The sequence below is a fragment of the Hemitrygon akajei genome, unplaced genomic scaffold (assembly GCF_048418815.1).
Source record: "Hemitrygon akajei unplaced genomic scaffold, sHemAka1.3 Scf000096, whole genome shotgun sequence".
NCBI lineage: Eukaryota > Metazoa > Chordata > Chondrichthyes > Myliobatiformes > Dasyatidae > Hemitrygon > Hemitrygon akajei.
Window position 1 is genome coordinate 297,241 of NW_027331982.1, and position 14,838 is coordinate 312,078.

The 14,838-nt window shown below is 44.1% G+C and overlaps 1 protein-coding gene across 1 annotated transcript in view; it reads right to left on the minus strand.

Annotated features, from left to right (window-relative positions):
• LOC140722979 (NACHT, LRR and PYD domains-containing protein 3-like) overlaps window positions 1-14,838 on the minus strand; it is a 32,563-nt gene that overhangs the window by 17,456 nt on the left and 269 nt on the right. The window contains exons 2-4 of the mRNA XM_073037603.1: window positions 7,032-7,126; window positions 4,677-4,958; window positions 2,699-2,865 (exon numbers count right to left, since the gene is read on the minus strand). Of these exons, the coding sequence (XP_072893704.1) occupies window positions 2,699-2,865; window positions 4,677-4,958; window positions 7,032-7,041 (459 nt within the window). The 5' untranslated portion in view covers window positions 7,042-7,126. The remainder of the gene's footprint in view (window positions 1-2,698; window positions 2,866-4,676; window positions 4,959-7,031; window positions 7,127-14,838) is intronic.

Below are 14,838 nucleotides of genomic sequence, written 5' to 3' on the forward strand. Positions count from 1 at the left end.
GGAAAGTTACTGGAAGGTATTCCAAGGGATGGAATATATTGGTACTTAGATAGACGTGGAGTGATTGGGAGTAGTCAGCATGGCTTCATGTGTGGCAGGTCATGTCTAACGGATAGAAACATAGTAAACATACAGCACAATACAGGCCCTTCGGCCTGCAAAGCTGTGCCGAACACATTCCTACCTTAGAACTACCTAGGCTTTACCTATAACACTCTATTTTTCTAAGCTCCATGTAGTCATCCAGGAGTTTCTTAAGGGACCCTATCACTTCCGCCTCCCCCAAAGCCGCTGGCAGCCCATCCCACACACTCACCACTGTCCGTGTAAAAAAAAAACTTACCACTGACACCTCTGTACCTACTTCCAAGCACCTTAAAACTATGCCCTTTCGTGCTAGCCGTTTCAGCCCTGGGGAAAAGCCTTTGACTACCCACACGATCAAAGCTTCTCATTGTCTTGTACATCCCTATCAGGTCACCTCTCATCCTCTATTACTCTAAGAGAAACGGCCGAGTTCACTCAACCTATTCTCTTAAGACATGCTCCCCAATCCAGGCAGTGTCCTTGTAAACCTTCTCTGCACCTTTTCTATGGATTCCACGTCCCTCGCCTAGTGAGGCGAACAGAATTGACCACAGTACTCCAAGTGGGGTCTGACCAGGGTCCTGTATAGCTGCAGCATTAACTCTCGGCTCTTAAAATCAGTTTGAAGGTCAATGCACTGTATGCCTTCACAGAGGCACAGAGTCAACCTGCTTAGCAGCTTTGGGAGACCTATGGACTCAGACACCAAGATCCCTCTGATCCTCCACACTGCCAGGAGTCTTACCCTTAAAGCTATATTTTGCCATCATTATTGACCTACCAAAATGAACCAGCTCACACTTATCTGGGTTGAACTCCATCTGCCACTTTTCAGCCCAGTTTTGCATCCTATTAATGTCCTGTGTAACCTCTGACAGCCCTGCACACTATTCACAAAACTCCCAACCTTTGTGTCATCAGCAAACTTACTAACCCATCCCTCCACTTCATATTCCAGGTCATTTATAAAAAATCACAAAGTGTAGGGTTCTTAGAAAAAAAAACATAGATTTTTTCAAGCAAGTTACCCGGAGAGTTGCTGAAGGCAAGACATTGATGTTGTCCACATGAACTTTAGCAATGCACATGACAAGGTCCCACATAGGAGGTCGGTCAAGGAAGTTCATTCACTCAGCATTCAAGATGTGTTAATAAAATGGATAAGATTCTGGCTTCATGGGGGAAGCCAGAGAGCGGTAGCAGATATTTGCCTCTCTGACCGGAGACCTGTGACGAGTGGAGTGCCGCAGTGATTGGTACTGGGTCTGTTATTGTTTGCAGACAATATCAATGATCTGTGTAATAACGCAGTTAACTGGTTCTGCAGATTTTGCGGAGGACACAAAGACTGGTACTACAGTGGACACCGAGGAACACTAGAGCTTTCAGTGGCATCTGGACCAGCTCAAAACATGGGCTGAGTAATGGCAGATGGAATTTAATGCAGACAATTGTGGTGTTGCACTTTGTAAGGACCAGCCAGGGTAAGTCTTGCACACTGAATGGCCAGGCACTGAAGAGTGTGGTAGAAGAAAGGGATCTGGAAATAGAGGTACATAAATCATTGAAAGAGGCGGCACAGGTAGATAGTTCGTAAATCATCTTTTGGAACTCTGGCATCATAAATCAAAATATTGATTACAGAGTTGGGATGCTATATTGAAGTTGTATAAGATGCCAGTAAGGCCTAATTTGGAGGACTGTGTGCAGTTTAGGTCATCTATCTGCAGGAAAGATGCAAATAAGAGTGAAGGTGCATAGGGAAATTTGACCAAGATATTACTGGGACTGGAGGGCATGAATTATAAGGAAATACTAAATGAATTCGCACAGAATACTTTGGAGTGTAGAGGACTGAGGGGAGATTTGATAGATGTTTACAGATACGATAAACGCAAGCAGGCTTTTACCACTAACGTTCGGTTAGACTACGACTAGAGGTCATGGGTTAAAACAAAATGTTCAAGGGGAACACGAGGAGGTACCTTTTCACTCAGATGGTCGTGAAAGTGTGGAACAAGCGGTCAATGAAAGTGGAGCAAGCCAAGTGGATCTCGACGTTTAAGGGAAGTTTCGATACGGATATGGATGGTAGTGGTATGGAGGGCTGTGGTCTGTTTGGAGGTTGATGGGAGTAGGCAGTTTAAATGGTTCGGCATGATATAGCTGGCGCAGTACTCCTCTATGACTCTTTGAATGGTCAGCCACCCATTTGTTTGGGAACTCAGATGGACAGCAGAGCAGGAGTGATTGGCAGCTTTCCCTCCCTCCTTCCCTCACTGACTGCAGTGAAGCCAGAGGGTCAACTGATTTTGACTGACAGCCCTGACGAGATGAGGATTGAATTGTAGTCTGAGTGCCTTTCCAACAGTCCAGATATACAGCCACTGTTCTTAAACCCCACTGATAAATACCGGTGCGAGAGGAAAATGTGACACTGAAACTGTAGTTCCCAACGCTCCACACCTTACCAGGTTTTACAGCTGAGGCCAGATCTTCTGCAGACAATTCAGGGATCTCGTTGGCCACGTAGAAATGTTAGAACATGTCAGAGATTAATTTATATCACTTTTCCCTCTGATACCAGTGACGATACATTAAATAGACTCACCCCATGTTCCTGCGCAGTGAAATGCCCCTCCTGTCTCAACATCCAACTGAGTCCTTCAACACCTTCTTCTATCGCTTGTTTCAGTCTGTCCCTGTAGAATTTTGTCAGTTGGTATAGTCGATATTCAGCCCCCTCTGCCAGGAGGTCAGAGATTGTAGACTCTGAGTCTGCAAATATAAAAAGGAGCAAGTGGGCACCAACCCAAATATGCCTCTTCTCCACCGCTTTTACAGCACTCACATCATGTCTCGAAACTCCTGCATTCAGCTACAAACACAGATTTTCTCCCAAACTCCAACACTAGCCTTTAAGCCAACCCAACAACGCTCTGGGAGTTACTTTACCAGAAGGACCACATTTGCGAGAAATCAACCTCCCCACGCCACCCCCTCATTCGGTTCAATTTAGGATGGGCAATAAATGATGGGGCTGCCAATGCTATTCACTTCCCAGAGATACTCTATCCATGCAGGTGTCCCTTAATTCTCATACCGGAAATGCACTCTTCATTTGTACAGCTCCATATTTTCTAATACACATTTCCAGTAGTGGGGTAACAGGTGCACCACTACATCACATGTACCAGTCCCACACATTTCCCCTCCCCTCTGACCTACCCTCCAATAAGACTTCACATTTACCCTCCCGATTGGAAGACAGCAAATGTCACATCACTTTTTGAAAAAAGGATGTAGCAAAAGACGGGGAACAGGTGGATGTCGTATACTTGGATTTCCAGAAGGCGTTCGATAAGTTGCCGCACAAGAGACTTAAGAATAAAATATGGATGCATGGAGTTGGAGGAAGTGTATTGGCATGGATAGTGGATTGGTTAACGAATAGAAGGCAGAGAGTTGGTATAAATGGGTGTTTCTCCGGTCGGCAGTCTGTGGTGAGTGGGGTGCCGCAGGGGTCGGTACTGGGCCCGCAGATGTTTACCATTCACATTGATGTTTTGAAAGAGTGGACTGAGTGTAGAGTAGCAAAATTTGCTGATGACACTAAACTGAGTGGAAAAGCAAATTGTACAGAGGATGTGGAGAGTCTGCAGAGGGATATAGATAGGTTAAGAGAGTAGGTCAATGTCTGGCAGATGGAATATAACAATGCTGAATGCAATATCATCCACTTTGGAAGGAATAATAGAAGAGCAGATATTATTTAAATGGTGAAAGATTACAGCATGCTGTTGTGCAGAGGGACTTGGGAGTGCTTGTTCATGAATCACAAAAAGTTGGCTTGCAGGTACAACAGGTTATTAAGAAAGCAAACAGAATGTTGTTCTTCATTGCTGGAGGGATTGAATTCAAGAGCAGGGAACTCATGCTACAACTATACAGGGTACCGGTGAGGCCGTACCTGGAGTACTGCGTGCAGTTCTGCTCTCCATACTTGAGGAAGGATATACTGGCTTTGGAGGCAGTGCAGAGGAGGTTCTCCAGGTTGATTCCAGAAATGAAGGGGTTAACCTATGAGGAGAGATTGAGTTGCCTGGGACTATATTCTGGAATTCAGAAGAATGAGAGGGGATCTTATCGGAACATACAAAATTTTGAAAGGGATAAATAAGACAGAAGTAGGAAAGTTGTTTCCATTTGTCGGTGAGACTAGAACTAGGGGACATTGCCTTAAGATTCAGGGGGAAGATTTAGGAAAGAAATGAGGAGAAACTGCTTTTCCCAAAGAGTGGTGAATCTGTGGAATTCTCTGCCCAGTGAAGCAGTTGAGGCTTCCTCACTAAATATATTTAAGATAGAGTTAGATAGATTTTTACATAGTAAGGGAATTAAGTGTTCAGGGGAAAACGCAGGTTGATGGAGCTGAGTTTACAGACAGATCAGCAATGATCTAATAGAATGTCGGGGCAGGCTCGATGGGCTGGATGGCCTTACCCCGCTCCTATTTCTTATGCTCTTATGTTTTTATGTTCTCCTCCCTGCCACATTCTGCGAACACATCACCCTCATATTTCACTCACCCGCTCCTTGTTGGGGATTTGACAATTCCGTCTTTAATGAGCTTCCAAGATCACAGACAGTGACCCCACTTGTGCTGGTTCCAGAGTACGGATCAGTGTCCCTGATACCTCTGTGTCTGGGCTGATTTTGTTCGGCTTTCTCTGCGGCCGGACTGCATCCGCCTGGGACACCGCTCTCAATCCGACGCTGCTTTGGTACCTTGCTTCCCGTGTCCTGATTATCTTCCAGCGATGCATTGCCTGGGAAGAATCTCTTGACTGCTGTCCAGAACCATTTCCCACCTGAAATAAATGATGAATTGCAGGTTATACTGGAGTGATTTAGAGCTGAGCAGAACAAGGATTCACAATGGGTGGGTACAACTGAGCCGAAACTCTGGCTGACCAGATTTGGATTGGGACTGAGCTGGTGAACGTGAACTGCACGTCCTACTAGTTACTGATTCTGATAAGCCGGTGACAGGACACATGCACTCCCAGAAAAAGAACAGGATAGACACAGTAATACTGATCACTAACTTGGTGCTGATGACCAGGGAATCTAAAGGGAACAGCGTCAGGTGATACCGGGTAATATTACTGAGTGCATTTTCCACAAGCAGAAAAATCCCTGGGTTACACGCTGTCCAATCGCCTGTGTCACACACAGATGAGTCACTGGATTACAGACTGTCCTATCCGTTTGATCACACATACTTCATTCACTGTGCAACAAACTGCCCACACCACTGGGTTTAAAACAACTATTTGCTATGCATCTCCTGCTCTCTTTAACTTTACAAAATGAACCTATTCTTTGGTGCACTTTTCACGTTCATCTCAGGCCCCTTGTAAATTTACATAACCCCCTTCACTGTCCGTTCTACCACCAATATTGCTGACACCTGCAAACTTCCAAACAATATTAACAACTTTACCTACCTAATCTTTAAAATAAGGAGCAAACAGTAGACCTTGTGCCCATCCACACTACAGGTCATAAGCCTCCAAACTGAATAGCCCGCCAATTATTAACCTTTGTATTTCTTCCTCCTAGCCAGTTTTGTATCCAGGTGGCTGGCTTGCCCGCAAGAAAATAACCTCAGTATTTTTTGTGGTGTCTATATGTACATTGATAATAAATTCAATTAACTTTGAACCCCAAAGTTTCCAGGTATACAATGTGTGGAGTCGACAGAATGTTTGCTGTTATTAGCTGCAGCGCAGAATATAGGTGCAGGGAGATCTTGTGACAAGGTTATAAACTATTGGTTGGATCAGTTGGAATAGCGTGTGCGGATCTTGTAATAATAGGATCTTGTAATAATACCTGAGGAAGGATGTATTAGCACCCGAGAGATTGCAAATTGAACATTTCAATGACAAGAGATTGGATTGGATGAGCACATTTTCTGATTCAGAGTCTCAGCTCAGACTTAGATTATTCATTTCCCTCCATAGTTGCTGCCTGACCTGCTGAGTTCTTCCATCATTGTGTGTGTGTGTGTGTGTGTGTGTGTGTGTGTTACCCGCTCTAGATCCCATCTTGAAATGCAGTGGGATTCATTTTATTCCTACACACCGATAACATTATATTGACCCGATTCCTTATTTGATTCTATGTTTGTCTCCAGCTGTTTTATTTTTCCTGTGGCATTTCAGCATTCAACGTCGTAAAAACTTTTTTTTTGAGAAACCAAATTCACCATTTGTCAACAGCGCAGACATTCATTGGGGTAGTAAAACACTGAAACAAACCACAAGTATATCTACATATCTACAGTAAGTCGTCTCCTGATCCTTTGCCATTCCCAACGCTGGCAATGTTCTCGGCTTGGCTACAAAAAATACATTTCGTAAACTCCCCTCATCTCCTTTCCACAGCAGCCAAGAAAACCGGGGGTGGGGGGTATGATAGCTGCCTGTCCAAAACATGAAATGCTGTGTTATCACACAATTTCTGAAATTGTGGAAAAGTTCCTATCAGCTGGCACTGAGTTTTATTGATGAAAGTTGGAGATGTCTCACACATCAGTACCTCTCTGGAGGCAAAACAGACCCTGACTCTTGACTTTTATATAACCTAAAAGCCTACTGTTGCATTACTGTGTTTCACTCACCACCACCTAATTCAGGACGTCCTGCTCCTTTTACACAACTGAAGCTTTGCATGGCGAGCGGAGTGATTTCACCATTTCTGGTGACAGGTCCCTGAGCTGCAAGTGTTACGTTGATCAATTACTCAAGGCCGCAATACCAGTAGGATCAATGGCCCTGCAGGATGATACTTTTCTGTGCCCTGTTAACAACTGTGCAAGTTTCTTCATCTTAACTAACAGGACATAAGGTTAATTATAAAGATCCGAGTGAACATACCTGTAGCCATTCTGATTCTGACTGAAGATTGCTAATAGTCATCGACTTGTTTACACTTTGTTTCCAGTGCAGGGAAGCTCCACCTGTTGGTGATTCTGTGAATTACACAACAAGCAGACGGTGAGTCAGAGAGAGTATGACTAAAAATATGGCAATAGGTCTATCCCCTGTATCAGAGCAGCAGTTGGCTTAGGAGGCCAACCCTTCCCCGTTCCAGTGATATCTGACGCTTCCTATCGATAGAGTCACAGATCAACAGAGCACTGATACAAACCCTTCAGCCCAATGAGACAATGCTGACCACAGTGACCACCGAGATGGCCCCAGTTTCCTATGATGGGTCCATTTTTTCTCTTGGCTTCCTCACTCCATCCACACATCCCAACTACTTCTGTAATTAGACAATTGTGCCTGCCTCATATACTTCCCCTGGCAGTTCCCTCTACATAATCACTAACATCTGCATGAAACCGTAGTGGGTTTTGCAATCTATTTACCACTCCTGCCCACTTAGATCACCTATAAGCTCCGATAATCTTCACGGTGAGCACCGTCTACTAATTTTGTGTCATCCGCGAACTTACTGGCCAAGCGTTGTGCACTCGCAAGAGAATGATGCAAAAACACCAGACATTAAATTCACTGGGTCTCTTATTTGTTAGAGTGTTGAATGATTAACAGGACATTCCTGATCCACCATTCTCTATGATCACAGCTGGACCGTGATCTCAGTGGCACATCCCTGCGACCGGCTGCAACACTTCACTCCCTTGTCTGTAGAGAATCTGTGTCTGCAGAATTAAACACATTGAAAAAAAAACTCTCCTTCTCTTTCCCTTTGAGGACGAGAATTCCAAATGCACGGAATTTCCACCTCATAACAATAACCTCATGTATCTTCGCCAGTTTCAGCTATCCCTACAGCAGCAAACTTGTTCTCCACATTCCTGCCCGGACTCCACTTATTATTCAATGTATCCAGCAAGGGCTCAATTCATTTATAATATATATATTTATAAAATCTCCTCTCCATCTAAATAATAGTGACTACATTCAACTCCCGTGATTTTTTAATAACCATATAACAATTACAGCACAGAAACAGGCCATCTCGGCCCTTCTAGTCCATGCCGAACGCTTACTCTCAATTAGTCCCACTGACCTGCACACAGCCCGTAACCCTCCATTCCTTTCCTGTCCATATACCTATCCAATTTTATTTTAAATAACAATACCGAACCTGCCTCTACCACTTCTACTGGAAGCTCGTTCCACACAGCTACCACTCCCTGAGTAAAGAAGTTCCCTCTCATGTTACCCCTAAACTTTTGCCCCTTAACTCACAACTCATATCCTCTTGTTTGAATTTCCCCTACTCTCAATGGAAAAAGCCTATCCACGTCAACTCTATCCATCCTCCTCATAATTTTAAATACCTCTATCGTCCCCCCTCAACCTTCTACGCTCCAAAGTATAAAGACCTAACTTGTTCAACCTTTCTCTGTAACTTAGGTGCTGAAACCCAGGTAACATTCTAGTAAATCTCCTTTCAATACCAGCGAATACAGTCAAATGCCCCCATCCATCCAGTACCCGAGGGTAAAATCATTCTACCTGTATTTCTACTAAGTCAATGAAAACACGCTGAGGTTGATAAATGTGGTGGTGCGGTATCGTAGTGGCCAGCATTGAAGCAGACGGTAGCGCAGTGGTCAGCATTGAAGCGGATGGTAGTCAGTGGTCAGCTCTGAAGCGGACGGTAGTGCAACTGTCAGCATTGAACCGGACGGTAGCGCAGTGGTCAGCATTGAAGCGGATGGTAGTCAGTGGTCGGCATTGAAGTGGAAGGTAGTGCAACGGTCGGCATTGAAGCGGACGGTAGCGCAATGGTTAGCATTGAAGCGGACAGTAGTCAGTGGTCGGCACGGAAGTGGACGGTAGTGCAGTGGTCGGCATTGAAGCGGATGGTAGTCAGTGGTCGGCATTGAAGCGGACGGTAGTGCAGTGGTCAGCATTGAAGCAGACGGTAGCGCGTTGATCAGCATTGAAGTGGACGGTAGTGCAGTGGTCAGCATTGAAGCGGACGGTAGCGCGTTGATCAGCATTGAAGTGGACAGTAGTGCAGTGATCAGCATTGAACCGGACGGTAACGCAGTGGTCAGCATTGAAGCTGGAGTTAGTGCAGTGGTCAGCACTGAAGCAGACGGTAGTGTAGTGCTCAGCATTGAAGCTGACGGTAGTCAGTAATCAGCATTGAAGTGGACGGTAGCCAGTGGTCAGCATTGAAGTGGACGGTGGTCAGTGGTCAGAATTGAAGCGGCCAGTAGTCAGTGATCACCATTGAATCGGACTGTAACACAGTGGTCAGCATTGACGCGGACGGTAGTCAGTGGTCAGCATTGAAGCGGACGGTAGTCAGTGGTCAGCATTGAAGTGGATGGGGAACAGCAGCAGAAGCCCCCGGACATGCACTCAGTGGCCACATTATTAGGTACAGGGGGTACACACTAAAGTGGCCAATGAGTATAGAATTGGCTTTTTTTTTGTCTTCGGCCAGTGAGAATAACCACAATATTTTTTAATATAAATATCACTGTCTGATCTACCTTGTCTTTACTAAAAAAATGTGCAGTGAATAATGAAGCACACAGACCCTAAAGCCGCGTGATTTTAAAGTCAATATTGATATGGTTGCAATGCTATGGTTGCCGTGACAGGTGGGCTTATTAAAACACCAAACCCTGTTCTCACCTGGTGCCGGACTCCTGACTCTGTTCTCAGCGAATCCGAGCATCTGAATTTTATTGGCCCTAACAGTAAGTGAACACACCCTGAGCAATGTTCAGTTGATAACACGCTCATAATCCTGAACTTGTCTATTCTGCATGTAACGCCACACCTTGTTCCACAATGCTTGTGTTAAACCACACAGGGACTCATTTTGCTCAAATGTCTTCCTAACATGTGGATCAGGCCAGAATTACTACTTCAGTACACCTTTGCAATGGTTACCTTCCTCTCTAAAATTTGTTCTGCTCCAGAGTGGAATCATATCCCGCATCCAGGTTCAGTTTATCTGTCCAGTCTGATTCATTGTTCACCTTAGAATCAGTTTATCGCCAGACTATAAACCGCAGCACCAGCTAAGGGCAAAGGTCGCTGTGGGTTTATGGCACATAGATAGTAGAAGGAAGGGCGCTGTGAACTCTGGCGAAAAGTTATATATTTGGGATAATCTTTTGCATTTAACACTGCACACTTCCTTTCTCCAGATTTAACTGTGCAGCAGCTGCCTGGAGATGCTGTCACCTCAAGTTCAGCTTTTTTAGAAAGTCATTTCCAACAGTCGTCTGCCGTTGGATCATAAGAGAAATGGGCCAGTTGGGGAACAGCTGTGTTGAGATTACCATCTCCCAGGGATAACAACCGGTCAAAGTCGACAGCAGGAGAAATGTGCCCTTCTCCTTCAGTTTATTGCTCAATTACTGGAAACAGGTTATCATGGCAGAGCAGCAATCATGAAATTACTTTGAATTTGCCTTACATCGTCTTTATTTTACAGATACTTCAACTGGTTCTCATCAGTCAGTTATGGGAAATGGCTGTAATTTAAATTCACTTTGTCTCCTTTTTGTCTGAGCCTGATGCTGCAATATTGGATTAGTAGCAGGACATTCGGCCGCTCGATCCTGTTCCATCATTCTATATGCTGAACTGTCAGCTCAGCTGCCAGACCCTGCTTTCGCCTGCAAGAACATTTCTTGTCAAGGATCTGTGCTCAGTGGAATTAATCACATTGACAAAAAACTGTTTCATCTCCCCCTGCAGTAGCAAACATATTCTCCACATTCCTGTCAAGATCCCGCTTGATGTTGTGTGTTCCAAGCAAGCGCTCAACTCGTTTATCCAATTATCATCAAATACAGCCAAGTCTCCATATTTACCTAATACCACAAATACAGGCATTTTCTCCATTCATCCACTAATAGTACATCAGTTAGAGTCAACTCTAATTCTTCCAATTCAGTGAAAACAAACGAAAACTCAGAGATACTTCCTGACAAAGGAATTCACACAAACCAGCTATCAATGTACTAACTCTTCTTTGAACTACGGCATTCATTCTGAAAAAAGAAATAAAACATCATGGCGTGCGGTGACCCCCATCAGGTCTGAGAAACAGGCAATGAAATGAACACATCAACTCCTTATATCAGCAATATGGATAGAATCCACCTCCACTTCCTTTGCACTGTATTCGGAACTGTACAGAAAGTGCGGTGTGGCCAATAGTACCGGGTTCCCGATGGAACTGCTCAGAAAGTTGCTTCAGATATCTGAAGGAAATAGTTAATCCCTTCAAGAGTGAATTTGCCACAATTCCACTATTCAATAGTCGAACAATTTCTTCCCATTGACCTTCCACAGCCATGTATCTCTTTTACCAATCAAATTCCCATCTCTTCCCTGTAAAGAGGTTCTAAAGAGAAGGTACTTGGCTTTAGAAGGTTCACATTTATGTATCTCACCTGGGCCAGGTGTACTACATCTCAGGGTTCTGCAAGTGTTAGCTGTAGAGATTGTGGTGGCATTATAACTGACCCTTCAAGAAAAGAAAACCAACTGCTGAATATTTTAAAGTAATTATATTTTCTAACTGTTCGCTGTTCAACACTTTGCTGAAAATGGTTGGTTCTCAGCAGAGGCTTGCAGAATGATATACTCGAAGGTAAGTAAATCATTGCAGCTTGCAACAGTCGGATGAAACAATAGCATGTTGCTGTACTTCATGGTAATTCCACATTTCTGAAACCAGGACAGCTCGAAGCATTTCAGGCATCTTATAAAGGGACAAATTGTCAATGCATTTTGAGATGATTGTGACATAACACAGCTAAGCAAAGAAACATCAAAACTGACCAAAAGCTGCTGCAGAAGATGCAAAATCTTGAAATGAGCAAGCACTGAAGGAGTTGGAGTGGCTTTTAAGAGCCGGGCTGCTGACAGCACATTAGCAGTTCGGGGGTGATTGCAACTGGGTCTGACAGAGGTATAACTGGTACTTCTGGGCATATTTAGTCTCACTCCAACTATTTCGTACCTTCCCTTGTACAGACATGTGCTGTCTAAAGGACCAGTGTTTGAGTAAATGAGACTCACCAAACTTTCTCCTGACTGATTCACTGGAATCTCAGAGTCAGATGGGTTCTCTCCAGTTAGATAGAGATAGATAGATAGATACTTTATTCATCCCCATGGGGAAATTCAACATTTTTTCCAATGTCCCATACACTTGTTGTAGCAAAACTAATTACATACAATACTTAACTCAGTAAAAATATGATATGCATCTAAATCACTCTCTCAAAAAGCATTAATAATAGAAGACCACAAAGAAGAGGGCGCTCTCCACAACTGACCTATAGAACATCTTCAGCATCTCACTGCAGACATTGAATGACGCCAACCTTCTAAGGAAGTACAGTTGATGCTCTCAGTCCTCTGGTCGGTTCACTTGTTGCTGTTCCCTCATCTTCAGTTGTGGTTCTATTTTAGTTATGTGCTTTTCTTCCAATTAATATCTCACCACAGGTTTAACATTAACCAGAGAGTTGATGAAGCAGGTTAAAAATACAAAGAAGAACAGAACATTTCTGCACGATGTCCCTAAAAACTAAACTCACTGAAATTTCAATGTTGAAGGCAAATATCTCTGTGAATAAATCTGTAATTGTCCCTCGCACTTCACCAAACCTCATATGGGATATGAAGGAATCATCGTTCAGTCATGGTAAGATATAAGATATCGGAGCAGAATTATGTGCTTTGGTCTATCGAGTTTGCTCCACCATTCAACCATGACTGATTTTTCCCCCAATGCCATATCCCTGCCCTCGTCCTGTAACTGATGGTACTTAGCAATAAGAAATTAATCTCTGCATAAATATACTCAATGACAGCCTCCACCGCCATCTGTGCCAACGAATTCCACAGATTAACCGTCTATTATCTTAAGATATTTTTCTCATCTCAGTTTTAAAGCGAAGCATCTTTATTCTGAGCCTCTACTGTCAGACCCCAGACTCTACGTCTAATGGAAACATCCTCTCCATGTCCACTGTCTCCAAGTTTTTCAGCATTTGTTGGGTTTAAGATACGACCAGCATTCTGAACTCCACTTGCAAACTCCTTGTGAACATTGTTAGCAACACGATGCTGCACAAATTCCCGGGAATAAGAGGCAAATTGGTATCAGAATAAATTAGTGGGGGGGGGGGGGGGAAACTGTGGTTTCTTTACTGTTCTGCTAACTAGCACGAAACAAGCGCCTGTGCACAGGCCAATTTCCAGGAGACTAAAATCATTCCAGGGTGAATGTAATTTTTTTAAAAAGCACGGGAATTACCGAGCAGTTAAGGGACAGTTGTGGGGAGAGGGATAAAGTGCCTATCTAAACATGTGCCTATCTAAAAGTCCCTTAAAAGTCTCCAATGCATCTGCCGCTACCACTACCGCAAGCAGCGCATTCCAGGAACTTAACACACTCTGCATAAAAGACCTTGCTTCTCACATCTCAATGAAAATTATCCCCTCTCACTTTAAACTCAAGGCCTCTGGTGTTAGATATTTCAACCTTCTGGGGAAAAATATTGTTTATCTACTCTATCTATGCTTCTTGCAATCTTATAAGCATCCATCCAGTCTTGCCCCAGCCTGCGCCGCTCTGGAGAAAACAACACAAGTTTGTCCAGCCTCTCGTTATAGCTCATGCCCTCTAATCCAGGCAGTATCCTGGTAAACCTCTTCTGTGCTCTCTGCAAAGCCATCGAACCCTTTCCAGAATGAGGCAACCAGAACTGCATGACATATTCCAGATGTTGACAAAATGCAGTTTTATGAAGCTCCTGATTTTTTGAACTCAATGCCTCGACTACTAAAGGCAACCATGCTATTTGCCTTCTTGACTATCTGACCAAACTGTGTAGCCACTTTCAGGGAGTGATGAAGATGGACTCCAAGATCCCTCTGTTCATCCATACTGTTAAGGGTTTATTTACATTTGACCTGCCGAGGTGCCAATACAATCATCACCTCTCAAATTTGATGAGTTTTCCCAGTTCCTGTTGAATTTATTGCCAAGTGTACAAGTACGGGAAGGTACAGGTACAGAGAAACACTGACTTGTGGCAGCATCACAGGCAAGTACAGTCAGATAACACCCGGAACAGAAATTCTACGATTCTGTGTGATTAACAATATAGAAATATATTTATGTCATTAACATAGAAACATAGAAAACCTACAGCGCAATACAGGCCCTTCGGCCCACAAAATTGTGCTGAAAATGTCCCTACCTTAGAAATTACTAGGCTTACCTACAGCCCTCTATTTTTCTAAGCTCCATGTACCTATCCAACAGTCGCTTAAAAGACCCTATTGTATCCGCCTCCACCCCCGCTGCCGGCAGCCCATTCCACACACTCACCACTCTCTGAGTGAAAAACTTACCCCTAACATCTCCTCTGTACTTACTCCCCAGCACCTTAAACACGTGTCCTCTTGTGGCAACCATTTCAGCCATTCTCTGTCAGTAACAAAATAGAAACATGTTGTACGTCATCCTACTAATAGGACCAGAACAACAGGGGCCGAGCGGCGGCTCATCTCAGACGGTTCGGTGTGAAGGTCTCACAACCCGGACCGACCCCGGCAGATTCTGTGAAGGAAGCGAGGCGAGGCCGCCAGTTCGGGAAAGTTCATCCCCTCCCCCTTCAGGTTTCACCGATCACCTTGTGTTTCTCTCTCC